Source organism: Chaetodon auriga, chromosome 5, assembly GCF_051107435.1.
Source record: "Chaetodon auriga isolate fChaAug3 chromosome 5, fChaAug3.hap1, whole genome shotgun sequence".
NCBI classification, from domain to species: Eukaryota; Metazoa; Chordata; class Actinopteri; order Chaetodontiformes; family Chaetodontidae; genus Chaetodon; species Chaetodon auriga.
The window spans coordinates 28,751,599-28,773,175 of NC_135078.1; the positions used below are offsets into that span (position 1 = coordinate 28,751,599).

At 48.5% G+C, this 21,577-nt stretch overlaps 2 protein-coding genes across 4 annotated transcripts; both read right to left on the reverse strand.

Annotated features, from left to right (window-relative positions):
• Nucleotides 1-94: 94 nt before the first annotated feature.
• On the reverse strand, nucleotides 95-16,083 carry LOC143320721 (phosphatidylinositol 3-kinase regulatory subunit alpha-like). 3 transcript variants are annotated; one of them, XM_076730584.1, is made up of 17 exons: nucleotides 15,887-16,083; nucleotides 13,491-13,958; nucleotides 11,761-11,890; nucleotides 9,688-9,780; nucleotides 9,384-9,455; nucleotides 9,112-9,228; nucleotides 8,663-8,861; nucleotides 7,929-8,011; nucleotides 4,991-5,096; nucleotides 4,780-4,878; nucleotides 4,032-4,212; nucleotides 3,800-3,925; nucleotides 2,659-2,801; nucleotides 2,204-2,380; nucleotides 2,045-2,119; nucleotides 1,775-1,945; nucleotides 95-1,690 (listed from the first exon to the last, which is right to left on the reverse strand). In XM_076730584.1, exons 2-17 carry the CDS (start codon nucleotides 13,680-13,682, stop codon nucleotides 1,501-1,503), a joined length of 2,154 nt encoding a protein of 717 aa, XP_076586699.1. In that variant the 5' UTR covers nucleotides 13,683-13,958; nucleotides 15,887-16,083; the 3' UTR covers nucleotides 95-1,500. The 3 variants fall into 3 exon arrangements, with proteins under 3 accessions (XP_076586699.1, XP_076586698.1, XP_076586700.1); XM_076730583.1 differs by having other exon boundaries at nucleotides 9,321-9,455; nucleotides 15,887-16,050; XM_076730585.1 differs by lacking the exons at nucleotides 7,929-8,011; nucleotides 8,663-8,861; nucleotides 9,112-9,228; ... (3 more) ...; nucleotides 13,491-13,958; nucleotides 15,887-16,083 and adding an exon at nucleotides 6,191-6,729.
• Nucleotides 16,084-16,873: 790 nt separating this feature from the next.
• On the reverse strand, nucleotides 16,874-21,485 carry shld3 (shieldin complex subunit 3). Its single transcript, XM_076729931.1, has 3 exons — nucleotides 21,392-21,485; nucleotides 19,243-20,004; nucleotides 16,874-17,824 (listed from the first exon to the last, which is right to left on the reverse strand). The coding sequence occupies exons 2-3, from the start codon at nucleotides 19,873-19,875 to the stop codon at nucleotides 17,621-17,623; spliced, it is 837 nt and encodes a 278-aa protein (XP_076586046.1). The 5' UTR covers nucleotides 19,876-20,004; nucleotides 21,392-21,485; the 3' UTR covers nucleotides 16,874-17,620.
• Between the last annotated feature and the right edge of the window lie 92 nt (nucleotides 21,486-21,577).

Consider the following 21,577-nt stretch of genomic DNA (forward strand, 5'->3'; position numbering starts at 1 on the left):
ACTCGTCCGTGTGAGCCCAAACAAACTTTATACACACACACACACACACACACACACACACACACACACAGAGCATAAAAACGCCTGCAGACACTGAGACCGACTGTTTTATTGATCAGTTTTCTAACATTTATCTGTTTGTGACTCTTAATCTTACAGATGTTTGTTCGCTCTCTTTAGTGGAATCACGAAATAAGAGTTTGGAACATTTTAACGAGTATTGATGATTTCCAAACCGATCAAAACGTGGAAAAGTTCAGCGTTGAGTTCAGGAAGTTACCATGATGACGGAGGAGGTGCTCGGACGCCTCAGAGGCCTGCAGACCGCTTCAGGTCCTGAACCTGGTTTCTTGTGTCTTAATGCACAAAAGGGAAAAAGAGTCCAGAAAGACGAACATCTGCGCTCAGATTTGAGTCCACGGGCGCCGTTTGTCCTGAAAATCCTTTGAGGGGATCCACAAAGATCCGGTTCTCATCCAACGCGAGCGGAAAGAGTCTTCGTCCTCTGCAGAGCCAAACGACACAAACCTGAAGAAACCTGAAGACCGGGACCTTCCGGACACGCTGACGGGGTTTTGGTGGGGGGTCGAGTCTTTGGATGATCCTGATTATTCTCCTGATGTGAAAATGTGGGTCAGTGGATCCGCACTCATTTTAAACCTCGTTTAGTCGCTCACAGTGTTCTTTAGATTGTCCGCCATTTTGCCTTTGACATCATCATCATCATCATCATCATCAGTTCATAGTTGCTGAATCTGGTCCAGTTTGGTTCTGGTCCACTGAAGTGTGCTGGATCAGCAGTTCATGGTTCCACAAGGAGTCCGTCATCTTAAACCAGCTTTGACCTTTGACCCGAGATGAAGGTCACGTTCGACAGCTCAGAACCTCGTTTCTCCACAGACAGGAAACGCGTCGGTCGTCATCGACTCAGACGGAGGTCGTGATCGCGTGGGTTTCTTAACGACTCTGAAGGGCTCGTGTCATCAGGTGTGCTGATGGTGGATAAACCTGAACCTGAACGTGAGCGTCAGTGAATTTAAGAGTTGTCACGTGACCACGAGCTCCGGTGCCATCGGATGAGACCGAAATCAAATCACGATCCAGATTTGACCTGCAGAGTTCACTCCAGTCCTGAAGTCTTTTTCTAATCTGCTTCTCACAGGAAGTTAAATCTCAATATGAAGACTTTCACAGTAAAAGACTGTTTTGAATTTTTACATCTGACCTTTGTGTTCATGATCAAAAGTTATCACACAGAGCGTTAGCTTTGAACGTTAGCTCTGAACGTTAGCTTTGAACGTTAGCTCTGAACGTTAGCTCTGAACGTTAGCTCTGAACGTGTCATGTGGTCAGATTCTGGTCTGTAAAGAGACGCGAGGACTGGATTTCCTCTCTGTTTGTTGAGAGGACCGACCGGCTCGTGTTCTGGGGGGTCGAGCACGTAAACGAGGTCAGCTGCTGGTCTAGGATGACAGTATGAAGGAGGAGGAAGCCGGCGGATCACCGTCTCTGCTGGCTGTAGACGGGGAAGGCCAGCGTGACGTTGAGCGAGTCGTTGTGTTGGACGAGTGACGTGTGCTGGTAGTGAAGCACCAGCTCCTTCAGAGAGCCGTACAGGTTGTAGGGCTCGGCGAAACCGAAGCCGGTGCTCGTCTTGTTGATGACGCAGTGCTTCACCTCGCCGTCCACGCTGAGAGAGAGACAGAGAGAGCGTTGGTTACACCCAGCACACAAACAGAATCAAGCATCAAAGAGTCAAACAGGCGAGTCTTACACCACGGAGCAGGCGTAGCAGCCCGCCTTGCTGCTGTCGCGGACCAGGAAGGTCCCGTCTCGCTTCCCGCGGAGCAGAGACTCCGCCTGATTCCGGTTTATGTTCCCCAGACGCCACAGACGCTCGTCATTGTGAGGAAGGTCCTCCTCATCCTCCACCATGCTGTACTCACTGAGGGGGGGTACAGAGGACAGGTTAGCAGGGGATCAGTCAGACACAGGGTCATACTTGCTGCCACCACCGGGGGGCGGCGGAGAGTTTCAGACTTACTCCTCCGTGGTTTCGTTCTTCAGGCCGAGCCACTCGTTCAGTTTCCTCTGACGGACCCCCTTCTGAGTCAACCACCTGCACAAACACAGAGAGGACAGCGGTGAGGACGATGAGCCCACCGGCACGGACCACCAGCTGCGATCCGGCTGCAGGTCTTACATGAGGTACTGGTCCCTGGTCTTGCGGAGCTGGATCAGGTCTGGTTTGATGCTGTTCATCTTCTTGTCGATCTCTCTGTAGTCGGCCGCCTGTTTCTTCAGGTCGACCTCCAGGTGCCGCTTACTGTCCACGATCTCGCTGATCCGAGACTTCAGCTTGTCGTAGTTCTCCATGATCCTGTGAAGAGACGGAGGCGGGTCACGACCTCAGGTCTGTCACACAGGTGAGGACGTGTCACATGATGCTGCTGACCAATCACAGCATCAGTGAGGACGTCCTGATGTTCCTCCATAAAACAAACACTGAACCTAAAGCTTCACACTAAACCTGCAGCAGGAGGTTTCTCCTCGCAGCCTCTGATACCATGGCAACTACAGCTCCTTCATACTTTGTGTGTGTGTGTGTGTGTGCGTGCGTTTAAGGCCTCCCTCACAGTTGCCGTGGCAACAGCCCACCTCTGGATCTCCTTGTCATTGCCCTCTCGGCGAAACTTCTCGATGTACTCTTTGCTGAAGCGCTCCTGCGTCTGACACTGCTCCTCAAAGATCTTGATGGTCTCGTTGAACGCCTCAATGGCCGTCCTCTTCATCTGGATCTCCTGAGGGACGAAGAGGAGGAGAGGAGACGGGAGAGGAGGGTGAAGAGACAGGAGAGGAGGGTGAGGGAAGACACAGGTGAGCAAAGACAGAAAAACGGTCAGAAGAAGAAGAAAATCTGTTTCTGTTTCTGTCCTCACTGAGGACGTCTTCCTCTTGGTCGCTCAGGTCAGCTCAGCCACTGATGGAGGCTCCACCTTGTGTTGTTTCTCTGTTACTACAACCGTGTTAAGGACAAGCAGAGTCTCCACCTGCTGCTCGTTTGCCTCCACCAGCCAATCAGGCTGCCTTCACATCCTCGTCCGTCAGACTCATCGATGAGTTTGACTAAAGGTGCTCGGTGTTTGTCTCTCTGCGTCCACACGTCTGACTCACTGAATGACGTCCAGGTAGAGACACGCTGTCTTCACTCAGGACTGTTTGTCCAGAGGAGGACAGAGGACGGACAGAGAGCACCGACCATCACCTGAAGATCAACATCAGCTCAACCAATCAGCTTCTGCTGGACGACGATGCTTCAAATATGGACCTTCAGAGTACTGCGGTGTACTGCAGAGTACTGCGGTGTATTGTACTGTGGTGTACTGCAGAGTATTGTGGTGTACTGCAGAGTATTGTGGTGTACTGCAGAGTACTGCGGTGTACTGCAGTGTATTGTACTGTGGTGTACTGCAGAGTACTGCGGTGTACTGCAGAGTACTGCAGTGTATTGTACTGTGGTGTACAGCAGAGTATTGTGGTGTACTGCAGAGTACTGCGGTGTACTGTGGTGTACTGCAGAGTACTGCAGTGTATTGTACTGTGGTGCACTGTGGTGTACTGCAGAGTACTGCGGTGTACTGTGGTGTACTGCAGAGTACTGCAGTGTATTGTACTGTGGTGTACTGCAGAGTACTGCAGTGTATTGTACTGTGGTGTACTTCAGTGTTCTGCAGAGTACTGTGGTGTACTGTATTGTACCGTGGTGTACTGTACTGTACTGTGGTGCACTGCAGAGTACCTGTGAGGTCCTGGTGTACTCCTCGTACAGCCTGTCGTACTCTCGGTTCTTCTCCTGGTACTGCAGGTGATACTCGTGGAGCTTCTTGCCCACAGCTTCGATACTGTCCTCCTTCACCACCTGATCCTGAAAGCAACGACGCGACCAATCAGACGACTCGACAGCTGACAAACCAACGGGGCGGATGAGCTCCGGTCCGAGAGGCCGGCGGACCCCCAGACCGTCTACAGACCTGCTGGTGTTTGGAGACCGGGTACAGCAGCTTGACGTCCAGTTTGGGGTTGTACTGGGCCAGCGACTCGTGGCGGTAATGGTTGATCAGCTCCACCACCGAGCTGAAGGTCAAAGGGTCGGAGAAGCCGTACTTCCCCTCCCGATGGAAGATCTTTATCAGCTTGTTGTTGCCTCCTTTCCTGAAGGTCAAACGTCGGTCGTCCATTAAACCACACAAACAAACGGCTTCAAAGTACCAGCTGTACTGCAAGTATGAGCACATACTGCTCTGCTTCTAGAAATACTCAGCATTATCACTGAGGACACTTGAGCTGGTGGTATTTTACTGCTGTGTGACTGATGAAGACTCTGATCCAACAGGTTTACACACAGTAACCAATGATGAAGAACTTCACGCTGAAGAAGTACTCAATAACGGAGTAAAAGTACCACAAAACAATGAAAAGATACAAGATGTACTGTCAGTAAAATGTATCAAAAGTAAAAAGTACTTGTGCAGTAAAATGGACTTTGATCTTTTGTGAAATACTACATCAGTAGAGTACTGCTGAGTATTTGCTGAATGAAGTCAAATAAACAATGAAAAGTCAGATTTTATAACTCCTTATTTCCTGATTCAGAAACCTATGACGAAGGTTCAGATGTGACCTCACAGCGTCCGAGCTGCCGGGGTCACGAACACGACGGCTGCGTGACGTGCAGGTCGCTTGTTGTCCACCTTCAGGCGGGCGCGGTGGACATCTTACCTCAGCGTCAGAGTGTAGTCTCCGTGCATCTTGGTGGAGGCGTCTCGAACCAGGAACGTACCGTCAGCCGTGTCTCTCAGCTTCTCGTTCACCTCCTCTCTGCGCACACACACACACACACACACACACAACACAAAACATCAGCTCAGCCCCCAACATCTTCTGTGTGTGCGTGTGCATGTGCATGTGCGTGTGTGTGTGCGTGCGTCACCTGGAAATGTCTCCCCAGTACCACTCAGCGTCCTGCAGCGAAATACTGTTGTTAAAACTACTGGGAGGTGCTGGAGTCGACGACTTGACTGGTTTAGGAGGCAACGCTGTGAGACAGAGACAGAGAGAGAGACAGAGAGACAGAGAGTGAGAGACAGAGAGTGAGAGACAGAGACAGACAAAGAAGAAATTTCAGTCATAAAATTTTTCTCTTCATCTGTGTTGCCTTCAGCTCATTCATTCATTCATTCATTCATTCATTCATTCATTCTCGACAATCATCCCTTCTGAAGATCCTCCACTGATGTCAGGCAGGACCGTAGTTCATCTCAGATCACCATCACAGGTGTCAATATATCAGCTGATCAGCTGATCAGTCAGAGCGCTCAGGTGTTCTTGTTTCTCAGGTCGGTCTGTCCAGCAGAGGGCGCTCATGAGTCCATTTTTACAGGTAATGATGAAACTTCAGGTCATGTTTGGGACACCAGCTCGATGAAGTCTGGTCCAGTAAGGACACACCTGTCCAGCAGGTACAGCTGCAGCGTCACCTTTACACCTTTTCTCTGAAAACGACGCCGCAGATCAGCTGATCATCATGTCGATCAATACTTTATCCTATCAATTCTGATCAGTCACTTTAATATGAGACATGAAGTCTCCCACAGTCAGAGCTCAGATCTCCACCTGATACCTGTCGCTCAGGTGACACACACCTCCACACGTTGTCTGGTTGACAGACACTGCACAGGTGTAACCGTGTGTGTGTGTGTGTGTGTGCGTGCGTGCGTGCGTGCGTGCGTGCGTGCGTGCGTGTGTGTGTGTGTGTGTGTGTGTTTCCTGTGAGGCGGCGAACAACCAAAAGACAGAATCTGATTCTTTGACGCTCGAACAGACGAGGGACTCGACAGGAAGTCAGTGGAGGACGAGCTCTGACAGACGTCAGTCGACGCTCGGGTCCATGTGACGTGCTGCTGAGATTTGGGAGGTGCGAGCGCCGCCTCCTCTGCGACCGACTTTTACCCATAATGCCCTTCTCTGTGGAGCAGCGTGGCTGATCAGGTTTCATTGAACAGCGCAGAAACACACATGCAGTTTAAAGTCTGAGTCTGATCAGAGCTCCGTCAACGACCTGCAGACCTCCTACGACTCCCGCAGGTGTGGGCCCCTCCAAACAGCTCCAGGTTCAGGTCTGAGCTCCTACCTGGACTCTGCATGCTGATGTAGCAGAGGATCTTGTCTCGTCCTCTCGGCGGCTCGGCCTCGGCCCCGCCCCCCTCCTCTCGCTCCATGGCGGCCTCTAAACCTTCACCCTCCTCCACGACGCTCCAGAGGTGAAACCGAACGCAGGTCCTTCGTTTCTGGATCTCATGGCGTTCTGCCTACAGCCGAGCGTCCCCGTCCCCGTCCCCGTCCCACCTGGGAAAGACTGACGTCATGTGGAGGAAGCGGTCCGGGCTACATCCTCCTTCCTGAGCGAGCTCTCTCCGTCTTCTCACTCTGATTGAAGATGCACTCGACTGCACTGAAAACTGAAATCTGCAGGGTCGCTTGCTGCTCTCTCTGCACCTGCAGGCAGATCTTCTACGTGTCCACCTTTGCTGAGACTCGTCCACAGAGACACGAACAGCCCAGAAAAACGTCTCCTCTCTGCACTGATCTGAAATCTGCGGCCGTCTCAACATTTAAAACGACGCAACTTTCTCTCCGTCCGTCTCCCTCTCTGAGAGGCAGCCTCAGTTCAAAGCTCAGGAGAGCAGCTTGGAGATGTGTGACATCACCACTGCCCCCAGCCAATCCTGCGATGGCAGTGATATCACCGAGGCAACACCCCCCTCCCCTCCTCTGCTGCATCCTTCGCTGTGTGGACGGATGATGTCATGGTTTCAGCCTCCGCTCGGCCTGACCGACTGACTGATCGACACACTGACTCAGCTGCTCGGCCGCAGTCTGAGCGACTCGTCCAGAGAAGACATGTTTGATCAGCTGTCACTCGCTGAGGCTACAACATGTCAAGCAGGCTCAGAGTTAGCAGCCAAGCTAACAGCTCTGAGAGGCTCAGACACAGCAGGGCTCGGAGCTCAATGCTAACACAGGTGTAACGTTCACCATGCTATCAGTCTTAGTTTAGCCTGTTAGCATGCTAACATCAGCTGATTAGCAGTAAACACAAAGTCCAGCTGAGGCTGTTGAACCTGGATGTCTTAAAGTCTCCATCAGGTCTCAGCTGTGGACACATTCTCAGGTTTTTAGGTCCTGGAAAACGTTGTCTTCTCACAACATATCGGATGAATTCCAGTCGGTTTCAGCACATTTATGAGCAAACTTTGTCCTTTTGTTGGTCTTTTGTGCTGCGACAGTCTCCTGTGATAAACCCCAAAGACCACACCGCTGAAGACCCGGGGGACAAACCAGAAGCGGCACATCCTCAGATCACAAACTAAACACGTGACCGTCAGTAAGACTGGAAACCACTTCAGCTTCTCCAGCACCATCAGTGCCGTGATAACAACACCTGCTACACACCTGATGAGGCTCAACAGAAACGTCTCCAGTCCATCAGCGCTTGAGATCGTCTCAGCACCTGAGTCCATTAAAGACGGCCTCAACCTGGGAAAGTCTGGATCCGAATCAGGAAACACATGATCAAAGCTGAATCTGACCAGATGTTTTAAGATACCGTCTCTTCATGACATGTCCCATGAGGACACAAAGACAGTGAGTCCAGCTCTAATCAAAGCTTCAGTCCTTCACTGAACTCGTGTGATGGAAGACGTGACAAACATCTGACACTGAACTCTTCAGGGGGAGCGACAGCTGCGACTCGGGACCCTGACGCCGCTTCACTGCCGTTAGAGGAAGTCACAACTGAGCACACACACACACACACACACACACACACACACACACACACACACACACACACACACACACACACACACCTGGTGCAGCCTGGTTCATGTTGAGCTCGCTGGTAATCAGAACCTCCAGGACCTGGACCAGAGGATCCAGACTGGACTCAGACCTGAACAGAACAGAGACTCAGTCAGACAGGTCACACAGGATTTAAAGAGACAGACGACCTTCACGAGTGTGAAGGACAGAAGACGCTTAAAGACGTCTGAGTTCAACTTCAGGACATCAAGTCACAGCTGAAACGAACTGATCGCGTCCTGCTGGCTGATCGCTGCATTGATTACTGAAGACTGTAATAACCTGCACCTGTTACATGTGAAGGTGCTGAAGGCCGTCACACGGGCTGCTTTCATGTTTTCAGCCTTACCTGCAATTAGGTTGATTCATCTGCTGCATCACTTATGACTGAAATTGCAAATATCTCCAAAAACCCTTTGTTTGATTTACGTTTGATTTTTGAAGCGAGTTCAGACAAAAACACACTTTCCCTTTAAAAGAGGAATCATTTCAGTGAAGCGTCACTTTTACATTTCATAACCAATCAGATAATCAATGGTTTCTGTGACTGACTGATATTTTCTTCTCTGCCGCTGCTGTGAGCTCGTCCTGATCTTTCTGATCTCACATTCAAACCTCTGCAGTGAGGACGTTCTGGTTTGAAGGTTCAGGTGTGGATCAGGTCTAGGTTCGGATCAGGTCTAGGTCTGGGTCAGGGTTGTGGTCTGGGACCTCGCGGTGAGGGTAAAGGTTGATCACTGACCCTGCAGAGTGTCTGAACAGCAGCGGGCTGAAGCTCTCCGCCAGGTTTCGGGGGCTCAGCTGGTTTCTGGAGCCGTGCAGACAGAGCCGGGCCAGGTGCCGGACCACGCTGAGCAGGGTCAGGCCGTACTGGGCCGGGCAGGCCGGCGAGCTGGCCACGCCCCGCAGCACCTGGGCGCAGTCCTCCAGGTCCCGGACCTCTGCAGACGGACAGCGGAGGACAGAACTGTTAACAAACACTGAACTCACTTCAGAGACCGGGTCAGGGTCAGGTCAGGGTCAGGGTCAGGACAGGGACAGGGACAGGGACAGGGACAGGGACAGGTTCAGGGTCAGGGTCAGGACAGGGACAGGACAGGGTCAGGGACAGGGTCAGGGTCAGGATCAGGGTCAGGGTCAGGTTCAGGGTCAGGGTCAGGACAGGGTCAGGACAGGTCTGCTTTCATCTACCTTGCACTGTGTGAATCATGTCAGCCTGCAGGGAGGAGGGGAGGACGGGACCGGGCAGATCCTGCAGGAACCGGATCACCCCGTCACACAGGGACGACACGTCCAGCTGCTCCAGGTCTGAAAACAAACACACCTCAGTTTAGGGGATGGGGATCTGGGCTCAGTCCAGTTAGACCAGGATCTCTGCTGCATGTCCGTCTCACGACGACCTGAGAGATGTCGCTGTGTGTCTGTTTCACTGAAGAGAAGAGGAAGAAGAAGAAGACCCTCACCGGCGTCGGCCAGCTGCCGGGTGTCCAGACCTCCTCCACTCAGACTGCGATACACAGCGGGACTGTCCAGACCTGCAGGGACAACCAGACAGTCAGAGAGGAAGAGCTGAGGGTGATGAAGCACCACAGTACAGGAGGACGGTCAGCAGGAGTCGGAGCCTCCAGGTTTGACCTGACTTCATTTTACTGCTCCTTCAAGTTTACTTTCACTGAAGTAAACAAAGTATTTGTACTGTGAAGTATTAGCACACACACACGTCATCCGGCAGGTTTCTCTCATCTCTGGTTAAACTGTGTTTGGTACCTTTGGTCTCTATGGCCTCCATCAGTTTGCTGAGGAGGGGGGGGGCTGTGTCCGGGGGTCCGAACTGGTCCGGGAGGTCTGGCAGCACGAAGCCTGAAGACAAACACAAGAAACACGAAGCCTTTTTGATTCTGAGCAGGCGAGGAACCATCAAACAGACGAACAACTGCGTTCTCACAGCTTCGAGGAGAAAAGACAACTACGACTCCCAGGGTGCATTTCACCGACAAACATCCAGTCACAGAGCTTCACACTCTGTTCAACGACGAGTTCACACAAAACGATGGTTACTGTGCTTCATGCAACCAAACCGACAGAGCTGAATGCAAACGAGCCGCGTCACGTGACAGGAAGTGAGAGGAGAAGAAGAAACCTCGATGTCTTTGAACAAGCCTGAGCCGCTCGGCGCTCTCAGCCTCTCGTACCTGACATGGACGCGACTGCTTGGTCGTTGAAACAGTAAATCAGATCAAAACTCACCGAAGGTTTCAGAGTAAAGCGTGAAGAGTAACTAAAGCTTCAGATTAATGTAGTGCAGTAAAAAGTACAGTATTCCCTCTGAGACGCAGTAACTGAAAATGGAAATACTCAAGTAACCAGTACATGCTGGAGTACTGAGTACTTGAGTCAGTGTACTCGGTTACTTTCTCCTCTGGCTGCTGAAGCATTAACTCGTTCATAAGTGAACGCATGAACACACTCTCAGATCAGTTCCCTCTTCTTCAGCCTGCAGGACGTTTTCAACGTCCACCAGGAGACAAACGATGAGCTCGCACTCATCGGCCTCCTGCGAACACGGCGCTGAGCGCGTTGGAGATGAAGACCGACATCACACTCATCACAGAGGCCTGCTCTCTAAAGCTAAAGCTAAGCTAAAACTAAAGCTGCTGCACGAACGCTTCAGGTCCTTTATGGAAAAGTCTGTTTGTCAAACTGCCTTCAGGAAACAGACGAGACACCGACCGCTTCAATGTGAAAGAGCTGAGAGCTGCAGGAGGACAACGAACAAACAACAACAACAACAACAACAACAACAACAACCGGATCACTGCAGCAAACGAGCTGTCACACACATGCACGCACACATGCACACATACACACGACGCAGTAAATCAGACACACACACTTCCTGTGTTCTCTGGTAAGGCTGCAGAACAGACCTGAGATCTGTTGAGTCAGCAACCACAACCCTGACGAAACACCAGTTCTCTGTGTGTGTGTGTGTGTGTGTGTGTGTGTGTGTGTGTGTGTGTGTGTGTGTGTGTGTGTGCGTGCTTCTGACACTGGAAAACATTTCAGACTAAACAGAGTTAAGTGGAGGCTTGTTGAACTGGGATCAAAGACACGAGTCTGACTGGAAACCAGCAGGTTTTAGGGTGAAGGTCTGGTTCAGAGTCTGAGTCCTTAACTGTGTGTGTGTGTGTGTGTGTGTGTGTGTGTGTGTGTGTGTGTGTGTGTGTGTGTGCGCGTGTTCCTGTCCATAAAGCAGCTTGTGAGGAAGCAGCTGAAGGAAACTCCAGTCTGAGTCGTGAACAGTTTCAGAGTAAAATGAGACTTTCACACATCGACGAGATTTATGATAAAAACACTAAACTGTCGTAATAATAATAAAAATAACAATAACAACAACAAAAACAAAAACACTCAGAGAGGCTGAACAGGTCATAAGAGAGAATGTGGAGAAATCCCATGTGGTGGTCAGACAGGTAACAGGTAACAGGTGGAGGTGCTGCCACAGTGTGATGAGCTCACACGAGGTTTCCTCTGAGCACGGCCGTGTTAGCCTGTTAGCCTGTTAGCCTGTTAGCCTGTTAGCCAGGCTCACCTGGTTTTTAAGGGCATCCACAGGTGTGCGTGTGTCATTGTTGATCAGGTATGTTGACCTGACTGGAAACGTGTAAACTACCAAACTGGACCTGAAACGGAGCCGTGGGGTTCTCCAGGATGAAAACGAGGCTGTAAATGAACTGATGACCTCACACTGGGGGAGAGGCCTCGGAGTGGACAGGTAACGTTAAGGTGTCTGCTGTCTGAGGAGGCTGAAGTCAGGTTCGTCGGTCCGCTCGTACTCACCCTCTGACTCGGAGTCCGTCCTCGCCGACGCTGCAGAGGGCGGTCTGTGTGGGCGGGGCTTCGGCGTGGGCGGGGACATCCTCTTTCTGCCAATGAACTCCACGTACGTCCCCGGGAAGTCGCCCTTTTCCTGTCGGCCAGAGACGAGCGAGAGGTGAAGAGATGTTTGATAAAGTGACTCATCGGATTAGAAAATAAAAGAAAACGCTTCCGAACTTCCACGTCTGCACCAAAACAGACTTTCTGCTCTGCTGGTTTTATTAATTCACGGCTCTGTTAAACTGCAGCCGCCTCCTTTTGAGAGCGAACGTCTTTTAAAGGTTAAACATCAGCATGATTCTCTGTCTCTGAGTATTGGAAGCTGTGTCCCACCATGCTAACAGCGCTAGCCTAGCATTTAAACAGCAGCTTTAAGTGAAAAACAGACGCAGTCAGCACTGGATCTGTCTGACGCTCTCAGGACCTGAAGAGTTCAGGGATTCCTAACAATGACAAAAACCTGCTGCATCGCCGGATCAACACGCTTACATGGAGGAGTCGAGGAGGAGTCGAGGAGGAGCTGTTATTTGCGGAAAATGTGCCACCTGAGGAGCATCAGAGTGAACACACAGTGAGTGAGGAGGATGAGGAGGAGGTGAAGCGACTCCTCTGATGCTGCAGCTTTAAACAAGAGAGCGAGTCCATCAGCTGTCAGGACACGTTTAAGACTCGTTTAGACTCGATTTCACCCAAACACTCGCCGTTTCCTCGGCGGCTCAGACGCTGTTCTGAGGAAACGGCGGCAGAGAGCGCTGTGTTTTCATCAGTGACGCCGTTTCCTCTCCGAACAGCTGAGATGGAAACTTGAACCTGTTCGTGGGCGAAACAGTTTGTTTTAGAGAAAGATGAGCTGCAGCTTCGCTCGACAACACGTCACCGTGAACGGCGTGCGTGACCTCCAGAGTTCATCGTTCAGGCTCCTGAAGCCAAAACAAGGATGTGAAGATGAAAATGACATCACACGCTCACAGTTTATACCATGAAAAGACGAATCATTGATTCATTTCACACACAATAAACCACCCAGAGACAATTAAAGGTGAGCGCGCTGATTTTCTATCTGCATTGTGGGTAGTGACCGTAAACCTGTGCAGGTGAGGACGTAAAGCAGGACCAATGAGGCTTCAGCACACACAGGTGTGACCACGCCCACATGGAGCTGGACGTTGAACTGGTCTCTGTGGACCGAAACGCAGTCTGACCAGTCTGTCACATGATCAGTCCAGCTGGTCATGTGACAGACTGGTCAGACTGCAGTCAGCTGGTTTGAGGATTACTGGAGGAGGATTTTATGTGTTTATGTGATAAACTGTACAAAAACCACAAGACAAACGTGTCATCTTCCAGCCACCTGCAGCTCCACTTCCTGTTCACCTGTACTGCTCAAAGTAACGCTCCTTTGTCTCCATTTAGTCAACACTGAGGACGAAGCTGTCCTCGTTTCTGAACAGACTTTACTGGAATTTGACTGGACAGGAAGAGGCTCCGTGTGTCTGCTCCTCCTGAGCTCCTCGTCCGGGTCGCTTAGTTCATCGTTCAGCGTGAGCTCAACATTTGCAGCTTCTGCAGATTAAAACATGGAACCTGAGTGAAAACAACACACGCGTCTGCTCAGCTTGACGGGGACCAACCCGACCCGACCCGACCCAACCCGACCCGAGCAGGCGTGGGCGGCGCGTGTGGCGTGGTACCTGCGTGGTCTCGTTGAAGCCGGGCAGCCAGCCGATGTCTGACGGCCGTTCTTCGGCTCCGCTGCCGCAGCCGAGCGCCAGCAGCGCCCCCTTGCTGACCAGCAGCATGTCTCCCACGTGCAGGTCGATGTCCTCGTCCCGCTCCTTCTTGTAGTCATACAGCGCTCGGTACTGAAAGCCCTCCGAGCTCATTCTGACGCTGATTATGGCTTCACAATAACTAACAAACAGCTCTGAGAGAAGAGTAGAAAAATAGGGTTTTCTCTTATCCTGAGTGGATGAAAGGTGGAGAATGCAGACTGAGTAAATATGGCGTTTCCGGCTGTCTGTGCGTCTCCCCCGTCTCCATGTCTGCTAACGTCCTGTCATCCCTCCAGCCCGAGCCGCAGCCGCTCGATCAAAGCGTCCTCGCCGTTCATGAACAGGAGTCTCAGCGGAGTTAGCGGCCACATCTGGGGAGGTGACGACCTGCGAGGCGAGAGGAGGGAAAAGTTTAGCGAAGAGCGCGAGGAAACAGCAGCCAGCGACGAACACACGAAGGCCTGAAGCGATCAGCTAATCGATCGGCTAATCGATCGGCTAATCGATCAGCTAATCGAGCTGCGCATTAGGAACTCCTCTCACGGATCGCTGAAGTCTTCTCTGACTCCGGCGTCTCCGGTCCTGATTTTCTGCTCTTTAGGACGGACAACACGTTTGAAGAGCCAAGCGATGGAGACGCCGACGCCGGCGTGGACGTTTTTTACAGTTTCAGAGGACGACAACATGTCAACACGAGACGAGGGACAAGGTCTGCGAGTTCTGACACAGCAGATCTCACACGCTGGTCGTCCACCCTTCTGATCCTCAGGTGAGCAAAAACTACAGGTTATCAACTTCAGCTCAACACAGATTTATTAATCCACGAAGACGTTTTCTATTTTCATATCCAACATCTAACATTCAAAGCATGGAGGCAGAGATCTGACGCTCCATCTGAGATTCACGTAAAATCTCCTTTTCTCTCAGGGTTTGTGCTCAGAAGCTGCTGAGCTGCGGAGGGAAACCAGCTGATCCTGATCCATCCGCTCCTCACGTTCAGAAATATGAAAGCTGGATATAATCAGGATGTTCAGCATCCGTGCTGCAAAACAGCACTTCTGCCTTTTTTTATAATTTCACATTTGATTTCAGGGATGAAAAATGAATCGAAATATTATCGAAATCACAACATGAGCGAGAACAAAATCCAAATCACAGGATGACGTTTGTTTGGAAAACCTGCGTCCACAGGAAGCCGCGGCGCTTCAGAGATGCTCAGCCAAAATCCACCAGCAGCAGCAGTTTCAGAGTTTTTCAGTGAAATTAAAGATTAAAAATTCCACTAAAATCAAGACTCAATCAGAATCTGTCAAAATAATCAGAGGAGATTTTTTTTTTGCCTTTTCTTTTCCTTTCTTAGGTTTTTGTTTGTTTGTTTGTTTGTTTGTTTTTGTTGTTGGTCATTTCAGTGGTTCCATTAAAACATAAAAACTAATAACTGACGCTTTAACGGGATAAAAATGTTAATAAAATAAACTAAACTAAACTAAACTAAAGCTGAATGGCAGCATGAATCTGTCGATCGATCAACAGGAAGTTCATCATTTAAACATTATCAATGTGTTTCGGCTCCTCTGTTTGGAGGATTTCTCACTTTTCATGGTCGTTTGTGAGCTTTAGAAAAGTGTGACGGACAATTTTTAAACGTTCCTGATATTTTATAAAACACTAAAAACGAAGATCTGACATCAGGAGATAAAAATACACTGAATTAGTTAATACTGTTAATCTGTGTGTGCCCTAATTATCCCTATCAAATTAATATTGAACTAAAAAATCCCTTTTCTAACCTAAAAATTCTGAACGTTTAGTCGTTTTAGGGCTAACGTGCACATTAACAAGCATTCAGAGGATAAATAAATAAATAAAGAGTCATTTTTTCGCAGCAAACTGGTTTTTAACCATCAGTTCCTGTTAGTTCACTGACTGAATTTCAGATGAATTAAAGAGAAAACCAACAGAAAAGTACACATCATGCCGCATTATTTTATTTTTTCTATATTTTACACACGTTAAAAGCTCACATGGAGTTTTAAAGGTTTACGTTCAGTCAACGGACAGAAGAAGGAAAACGGATCAGACTGAAATTCAGGTACTTTCCGACGTGCGGCGTTAAACAGAGTTCACATTTCTCTCTAATCTGCTCTCCCTCAGTTTACTGTCCCGATGAACAAAACAACCAAAATGTTGTAAAAGTCTCTTTGGGGCTCAGACATGAAACTCAGACACTGAATCCCTCCAGGAAACGGGAAACGACAATGCATGCCAGCGCTAGCTTAGCCTGCTAGCTTGTGTCAGTCGCTTCAACGCCTCACCTTTAGATTTTTCACCGATTAAATCCTCCCGCGGGGCGAACAGCGGACATCTTTGTGGAGCAGCGAGCAGACACGACGTCCAGGTGCTCTCCGAAGTGAAATACTCCGCTTTTTGACCAAATTTTTCAAGATGGAGACACTCGTGGTTCAGCCGTCTGAATTTTAACAGCTATTCTGCCGTCAAATTCACAAGAAATAAAAGCATTTCCGGCGCGGACCGTCAAAGTAAAGCAGATTTTATAGTATTGTAATACCAAACACTAAAATAAAAGGTCACTTTTATGGTAAGTCGTTGAGCAGTTGATTTAAATGCAATTTGCAATTTATAATATGTGTGTCTTCTTAAGCCCACTTTGATAATCATTTTACTAGCTAAAATGCGCCGTGTAACACATAAAGCGAGTGGAATTGACCGGACCAGTTCCGGATAGCTTTCAAAATAAAATACTTCTGGCGAACATGTAAAATTAATACGCGCACCAGCGACACGACAATTTTACGTTTTAAGGAGAAATGTTCAAAAATCTGAGCCAATTTTGGCTTTTTCTTACATTTCATCGCATACTGGTAGTGTTACGAGGACATAACCATGGATTTAAGAGATTACAACCGATTAGAGGGGCCGGGAGGCAGGGCTCCGACGTCATATCCGGTAACCTAGATTTCAATGCAGCACTGTCAAGTCAGGGGACCATGGCAACAAAAGAATGTGTATGTGTGTGTGAGATGGGGGGTGTACTGTATTCAGGCTGTCCTCATTTATTCAGGTCTTATTCAGGCAGCACAGTCTTTGACTCTGTGTGTGTGTGTGTGTGTGTGTGTGTGTGTGTGTGTGTGAGATGGAGGGCCAGTTTTTTCTTCCTGTCAGTAAAAAGCAGGGTGAGTCCGACATCATGTGACTGCTGCTGCAGCTTTTCCAGAACGAGCTGCACATCACGTGCAGGCTGTTGGTCCATCCAGACGTCAAAGGACTACAGACACTGAGCTAATGTACAATATATGAAAGCTTTATTCACAGCACATGCTGACTGACGTGATATGGAAAATACAATCGTAAATTCATAAATATACAATCGACTAGAATTTGGCACAAAAATACAAATTGTTACCCCCCACCCCCACCCCCACCCCACCGGGTTCAGTTCATCGATGACGTAGATTTTTATAAAATATCAATGGAGTTCTGCACTTGAGGATTGTTGTGAGAAAAATGACGTTAACCACAAAAAGTACTGCGGTTATTCCGAAGACGTACGCTCTGATTTTACCAGCTTTGATCCAATAAATACTGAATGTGCTCAGCTGCTGCTGATGAAGTTAAAATGTTCGATCATGTGAAAAACACATGGATGCGTCTCCACACTGAGCGTGCTCACTTGCACACTAGAATCCTGGTTATGTGTCCACATGTAAACACCACATCCTGGTTTCAGAAGCCAGCGTTGAACTGAATATTCATCATGATCAGGTACCAGTAAAAGTAGGATCAGGGTTCTTCCTCTACAGAGCAAAAATATAAACATCAATTTATGGGAAATTAGACTAAAATATCGAGTAAATAAGTCAACAATTAAGACTGCAGCTGTGACGAGCCACAGTTTGATCCAGACGTGTAAATATGCTTATTCAGCGTCTTCTCAGTGTGATCATAACATCTGTGCCTGTAAATGTGTGTAAAAACCTGAGTGTGTGCCTCTGGACTGATCGTCCTGAGTTCGTCCTTCTGCAGGTCCTCTACATGCTGAAGATGTCTCCCAGTCTGTGGACGGACAGGCAGATCCTCCCCGACAGCTGCAGCTCGTCCTTCAGAGAACGTCCCACCTGCTCAGAGTACAGAACGTCACAGAACACCCAGATCTCCGCACGCTCCCTCTGGATGTTGGCGTTACAGGTCGGCAACCTGGACCTCCTGACGGAGCGGCTCACGGCCTGCCACACCTGCAGGAGGAGAACCAGCAGGTGGGGTGAGGTGAGGAAGAGAATGAACAGACATTAAAGATGAAGGACAGAAAATTAGACTGCGAGATGTGTAATTTATGCATAAAAAACATATTTTCTCATTATTTTGTTTTAAAAAAGTTGGACGACACCAACAACACAAAATATGACTCATGAAATGAATTAAAATAAAGCAGACTGATATTTTTTATGTCTTGTAGCATCGACGTGTACAAATGTGAGGAAACAGTGAAAAACAGTTCAACACGATTTATTCAAGCTGCTTGTTTTAGTCAACCACGAGTCCAAAAGCCACAAATGTTCAGTTAACTGTCATTGTTCCACTTGAACAGAGAAGTTTTTGACATGTTTACTTGAAAAGTGACTAAAACCATTAAGATGCAGGTTAATCTTCTGTCAGTTGGCTAATCGCTGCAGCTCCAGAACCTCATCTAAAACATCCTGTAACTCGACACTGGGATGGATCTTAACCTGAGCTCAGCCCGAATCTGTCGACGCACCGTGTTGAGATACTGAACGCAGCGGAAAAACAAAGTGAAGGATGAAGATACAGATAAAGATCTGCAGTCACACCACATCAAACCATGAACACAAACCACAGACTGTGGTGTCAGCAGTGCAGCTTTCCCACCAACTGACCTCTGACCTGAGTGAACACCGAGTGTCCATCGGCTCTGCCCAGGTCCTTCCAGGACCCAGCAGATATTCACGTCACACATGGACAGTTTACGATCTACGAGCTGAAGACGTTTAGCAAGAAACCTGTAAATGTGCAGGTCGATACACGACGGCAGCACTCCCACACTTTTATTATGGATGCATCGACAGATTTCTGGTCAGTATCGTCTGTCTGTCGGTCCAGCACTTCCGACTGAATCTCTTTCTGGAGATATTCATGGTCTTCAGAGGACGAATCCTCAACTGTTGGATGGATTGTAATGAAATTTGGTTCACATTCACGTTGCCCTTAGGCTGAACTAGAATAACTGGTGATCCTCTAACTTTTCATCAAGTGCCAGCATCACTTGTACTTTGTGTTTGCTAATAATTGGTAAATGTTAGCATGCTAACATCCTAAACCTTACTGGTGAACATGTTAAACATTACATCAGCATGTTAGCATGCTGACTGTAGCCTAGCGGTTTAAGTGAATATCCCACATTATCATCAGATTACGGGAAATGGGACCTTGTTGCGTGTCATAACCTTCTCTGTCCCCATGTTTGCCGTCTCTTTCTATTGGCTGTTAAATAAAGGCAAAACACTCCCAAAAAAGACAAAAAGAAAAAAGGAATGTGAGTAATAACAGCATGTTAGCATTTAGCTCAAGTACAGCTTCACAGAGCAGCTAGCTTGGCTGTAGACTCTCAGTCCTGTTCCATGAATAATCTACCGACCTGTTCGATGTCCCTGGACGTCCCACAGTTGTGTTGACTGATCACCCATTTGACCCTCTGGCGGAGGTGGAGCCTGTGGACAGACACCATGTGATGGAAGTGTCTGGACAGTGACTGGGAGCTCTGCAGGAGACCTCTTGTCCGTGTAAAGACACTCCAAGACCGTGTGACCGGTGAGTCTGTGACAGGGAAGTCGTCTTTGTCTTTGTGTTTTTCAGGAGACGGTCTAATGACCTCCATCTCCGTTTTGTTAAAGAATAAGGTTGGGAAGAGACGGTTTGGGGTTTCTGAGACACAGACATCGTCTGTGGGTTTCTGTCCGGTCGCCTGTGCATGTGGAGATTCACGAGGTCTTTCAGCAACAACACCGTCAACTTCAGCTTTTTGTAGTTTGTTCTGAGCTGTGTTGGTGTGCTGCCGGCTCTCAGAGAGGAGTAAACTCGTGCAGGTGATGACTGGAGCTGCTTTGGCTGGTCTGATGGGCAGGTGGCAGTCAGTGGCAGTGGGGAACCAGGGGCTGAAGACCGGAGGAGTCTGACAGGGGAAAGACTCCAGAAGCTTCTCCGTCCTCTCTAACAGACAGCTGAGCCCAGCGGCTGATCCAGGCCGATAGTGCAGAACCACATCCTCCATACAGACAGACAGAGATCACAGGACTGACTGCACCGCCCGCCTCCTCTTCATGATGATGTCATCTCTGCCAGACAATGCAAGGGATGATGGGAAAACAGGAGGAAGCAACACAGTTCAGTCCAGGGAGGCCTGTGGAAATTCAAGTAGAACACTGATTATGTTTACAGTTACAGCACATTAGCTTAAGTCCACAGCTCACATTTACAGCAGTGACAACACATCTGTTCTGACCAGATCACTCTTAAGACTGCAGTCTGAACATATGAGTCCAATACACACATCCTGCAACATGACTTAACTGAGGGGAAGAAACTCCTGAACATGTCAAAATATCAAGTCGTGGCCATATCACATGATGGCAAAGACACACCTGATACGACGGACTGAAGGGATCCTGAACTGAACTGGATCTGAGAGTGATATTAATAATGTCTTGCCCCAGTTTGTACCACTCTCATTACATTTGAGTGACATATCTGAGCCTCTAGAGCCAGTTTCACCAGCTGCTCTCAAACTTGGCCTCATTTTAACGTTTCAAAGTGTTTAATAAGAAGAGATTCGCCCTTCATTATATTAAAACAGGTTGCACCACACAAACTACTTCTTACCCACAGTAAAAACTGTTGTGCAGCTGACCGGACCAACTGGTCCAACTGACAAAACTATCTTCCTAATGTGTGAATGTAAGAGGTGACACAGATTACGGTCATCACATCTGATCAAAATGGGATCCACTTTAAAACAGTGACAACCAGTAGCAGTGATAACTTTAACTAACTGATTGTTAATTATGAAGCGTCCGGATGTTCAGAACAATCCTTGAAAATGTTTTATGATCAGAATTTCAGGTTTTTAGGGATTTACCTTTCAGGAAAAACTGATTCTGGGCCTTGTGATTTGAGGGCAATGATAAATAGTTTAAGTTTTAGGGTTTAGGTTTCCAATCTAAACTGAACAAACGGAGGTTGTAACGAGGACACACAAAAATCCAAAACGTACAGGATCAAAAAATTAAATTAAATGCTGCCACCTTGAGCCAAAGCCGTAACAGTGAGTTTTGAAAGAATCATTTCCTGAAGACTTGATTGAGTTTTTAGTTTAGTTTGTGAGCAGATTTACCGCAAATACACAGACACTCAGTCTGAGTCTAAAGTCCCGTGAATGCAGCATCAATATAAACAATTAGCAAACTCAGCTAGCGTCGAATCAAAGAGCTGAGAATACGAGACAAAACAGAAACCCGTTCCAATAACTGCAAGACAATCAGGTCAAACGTAGCGTTAAATTTAGATATAAAACGCTGAATCTGTTTTTCAAACCGAACACTTTCGGGACCCCCGCTTTCTAAAATCCCCTCACCGGTAGCTAATGTTTTTAGCTTGTTATGCTACCGGCTAGCTGTCGTCAGCTAAACACAAGCTAGTTGGAAAAGCCGAGGAGACGCTGGGTGTGCAGAAAGGTCCAGCAGGCAGTTAATACAACATGTACAGCCCATAATAGTACATACAATACCAACCTTTATGTCCGCGGCTTGTAGTCCTCTGTGAAATCTGCCACCAAGGAGTTAATACAAACGGCAACTGGCAAACTAACATGGAGTTTATTGTGCGCTTCCCGGAAACTCTCGCGATAACTGATAGAACGTCACGTTTAGCCGGTTTGTTCACTATAAAATTACCCGAAGAGGTTAAATGATTAAAGA

Bases quoted from the DNA above. Each gene is read 5' to 3' on its own strand.
- LOC143320721 (XM_076730583.1), bottom strand. From the start codon at position 13,682: ATGAGCTCGGAGGGCTTTCAGTACCGAGCGCTGTATGACTACAAGAAG. The intron at 8,862-9,111 runs GTAGATGAAAGC...GTCCGTCTGCAG, and splicing joins CATGATTCACACAGTGCAAG to AGGTCCGGGACCTGGAGGAC. The intron at 4,213-4,779 runs GTAAGATGTCCA...TTTGACCTTCAG, and splicing joins GACTACACTCTGACGCTGAG to GAAAGGAGGCAACAACAAGC.
- shld3 (XM_076729931.1), bottom strand. From the start codon at position 19,875: ATGGAGGATGTGGTTCTGCACTATCGGCCTGGATCAGCCGCTGGGCTC. The intron at 17,825-19,242 runs GTCGGTAGATTA...CTCCTCCTGCAG, and splicing joins CGTCCAGGGACATCGAACAG to GTGTGGCAGGCCGTGAGCCG.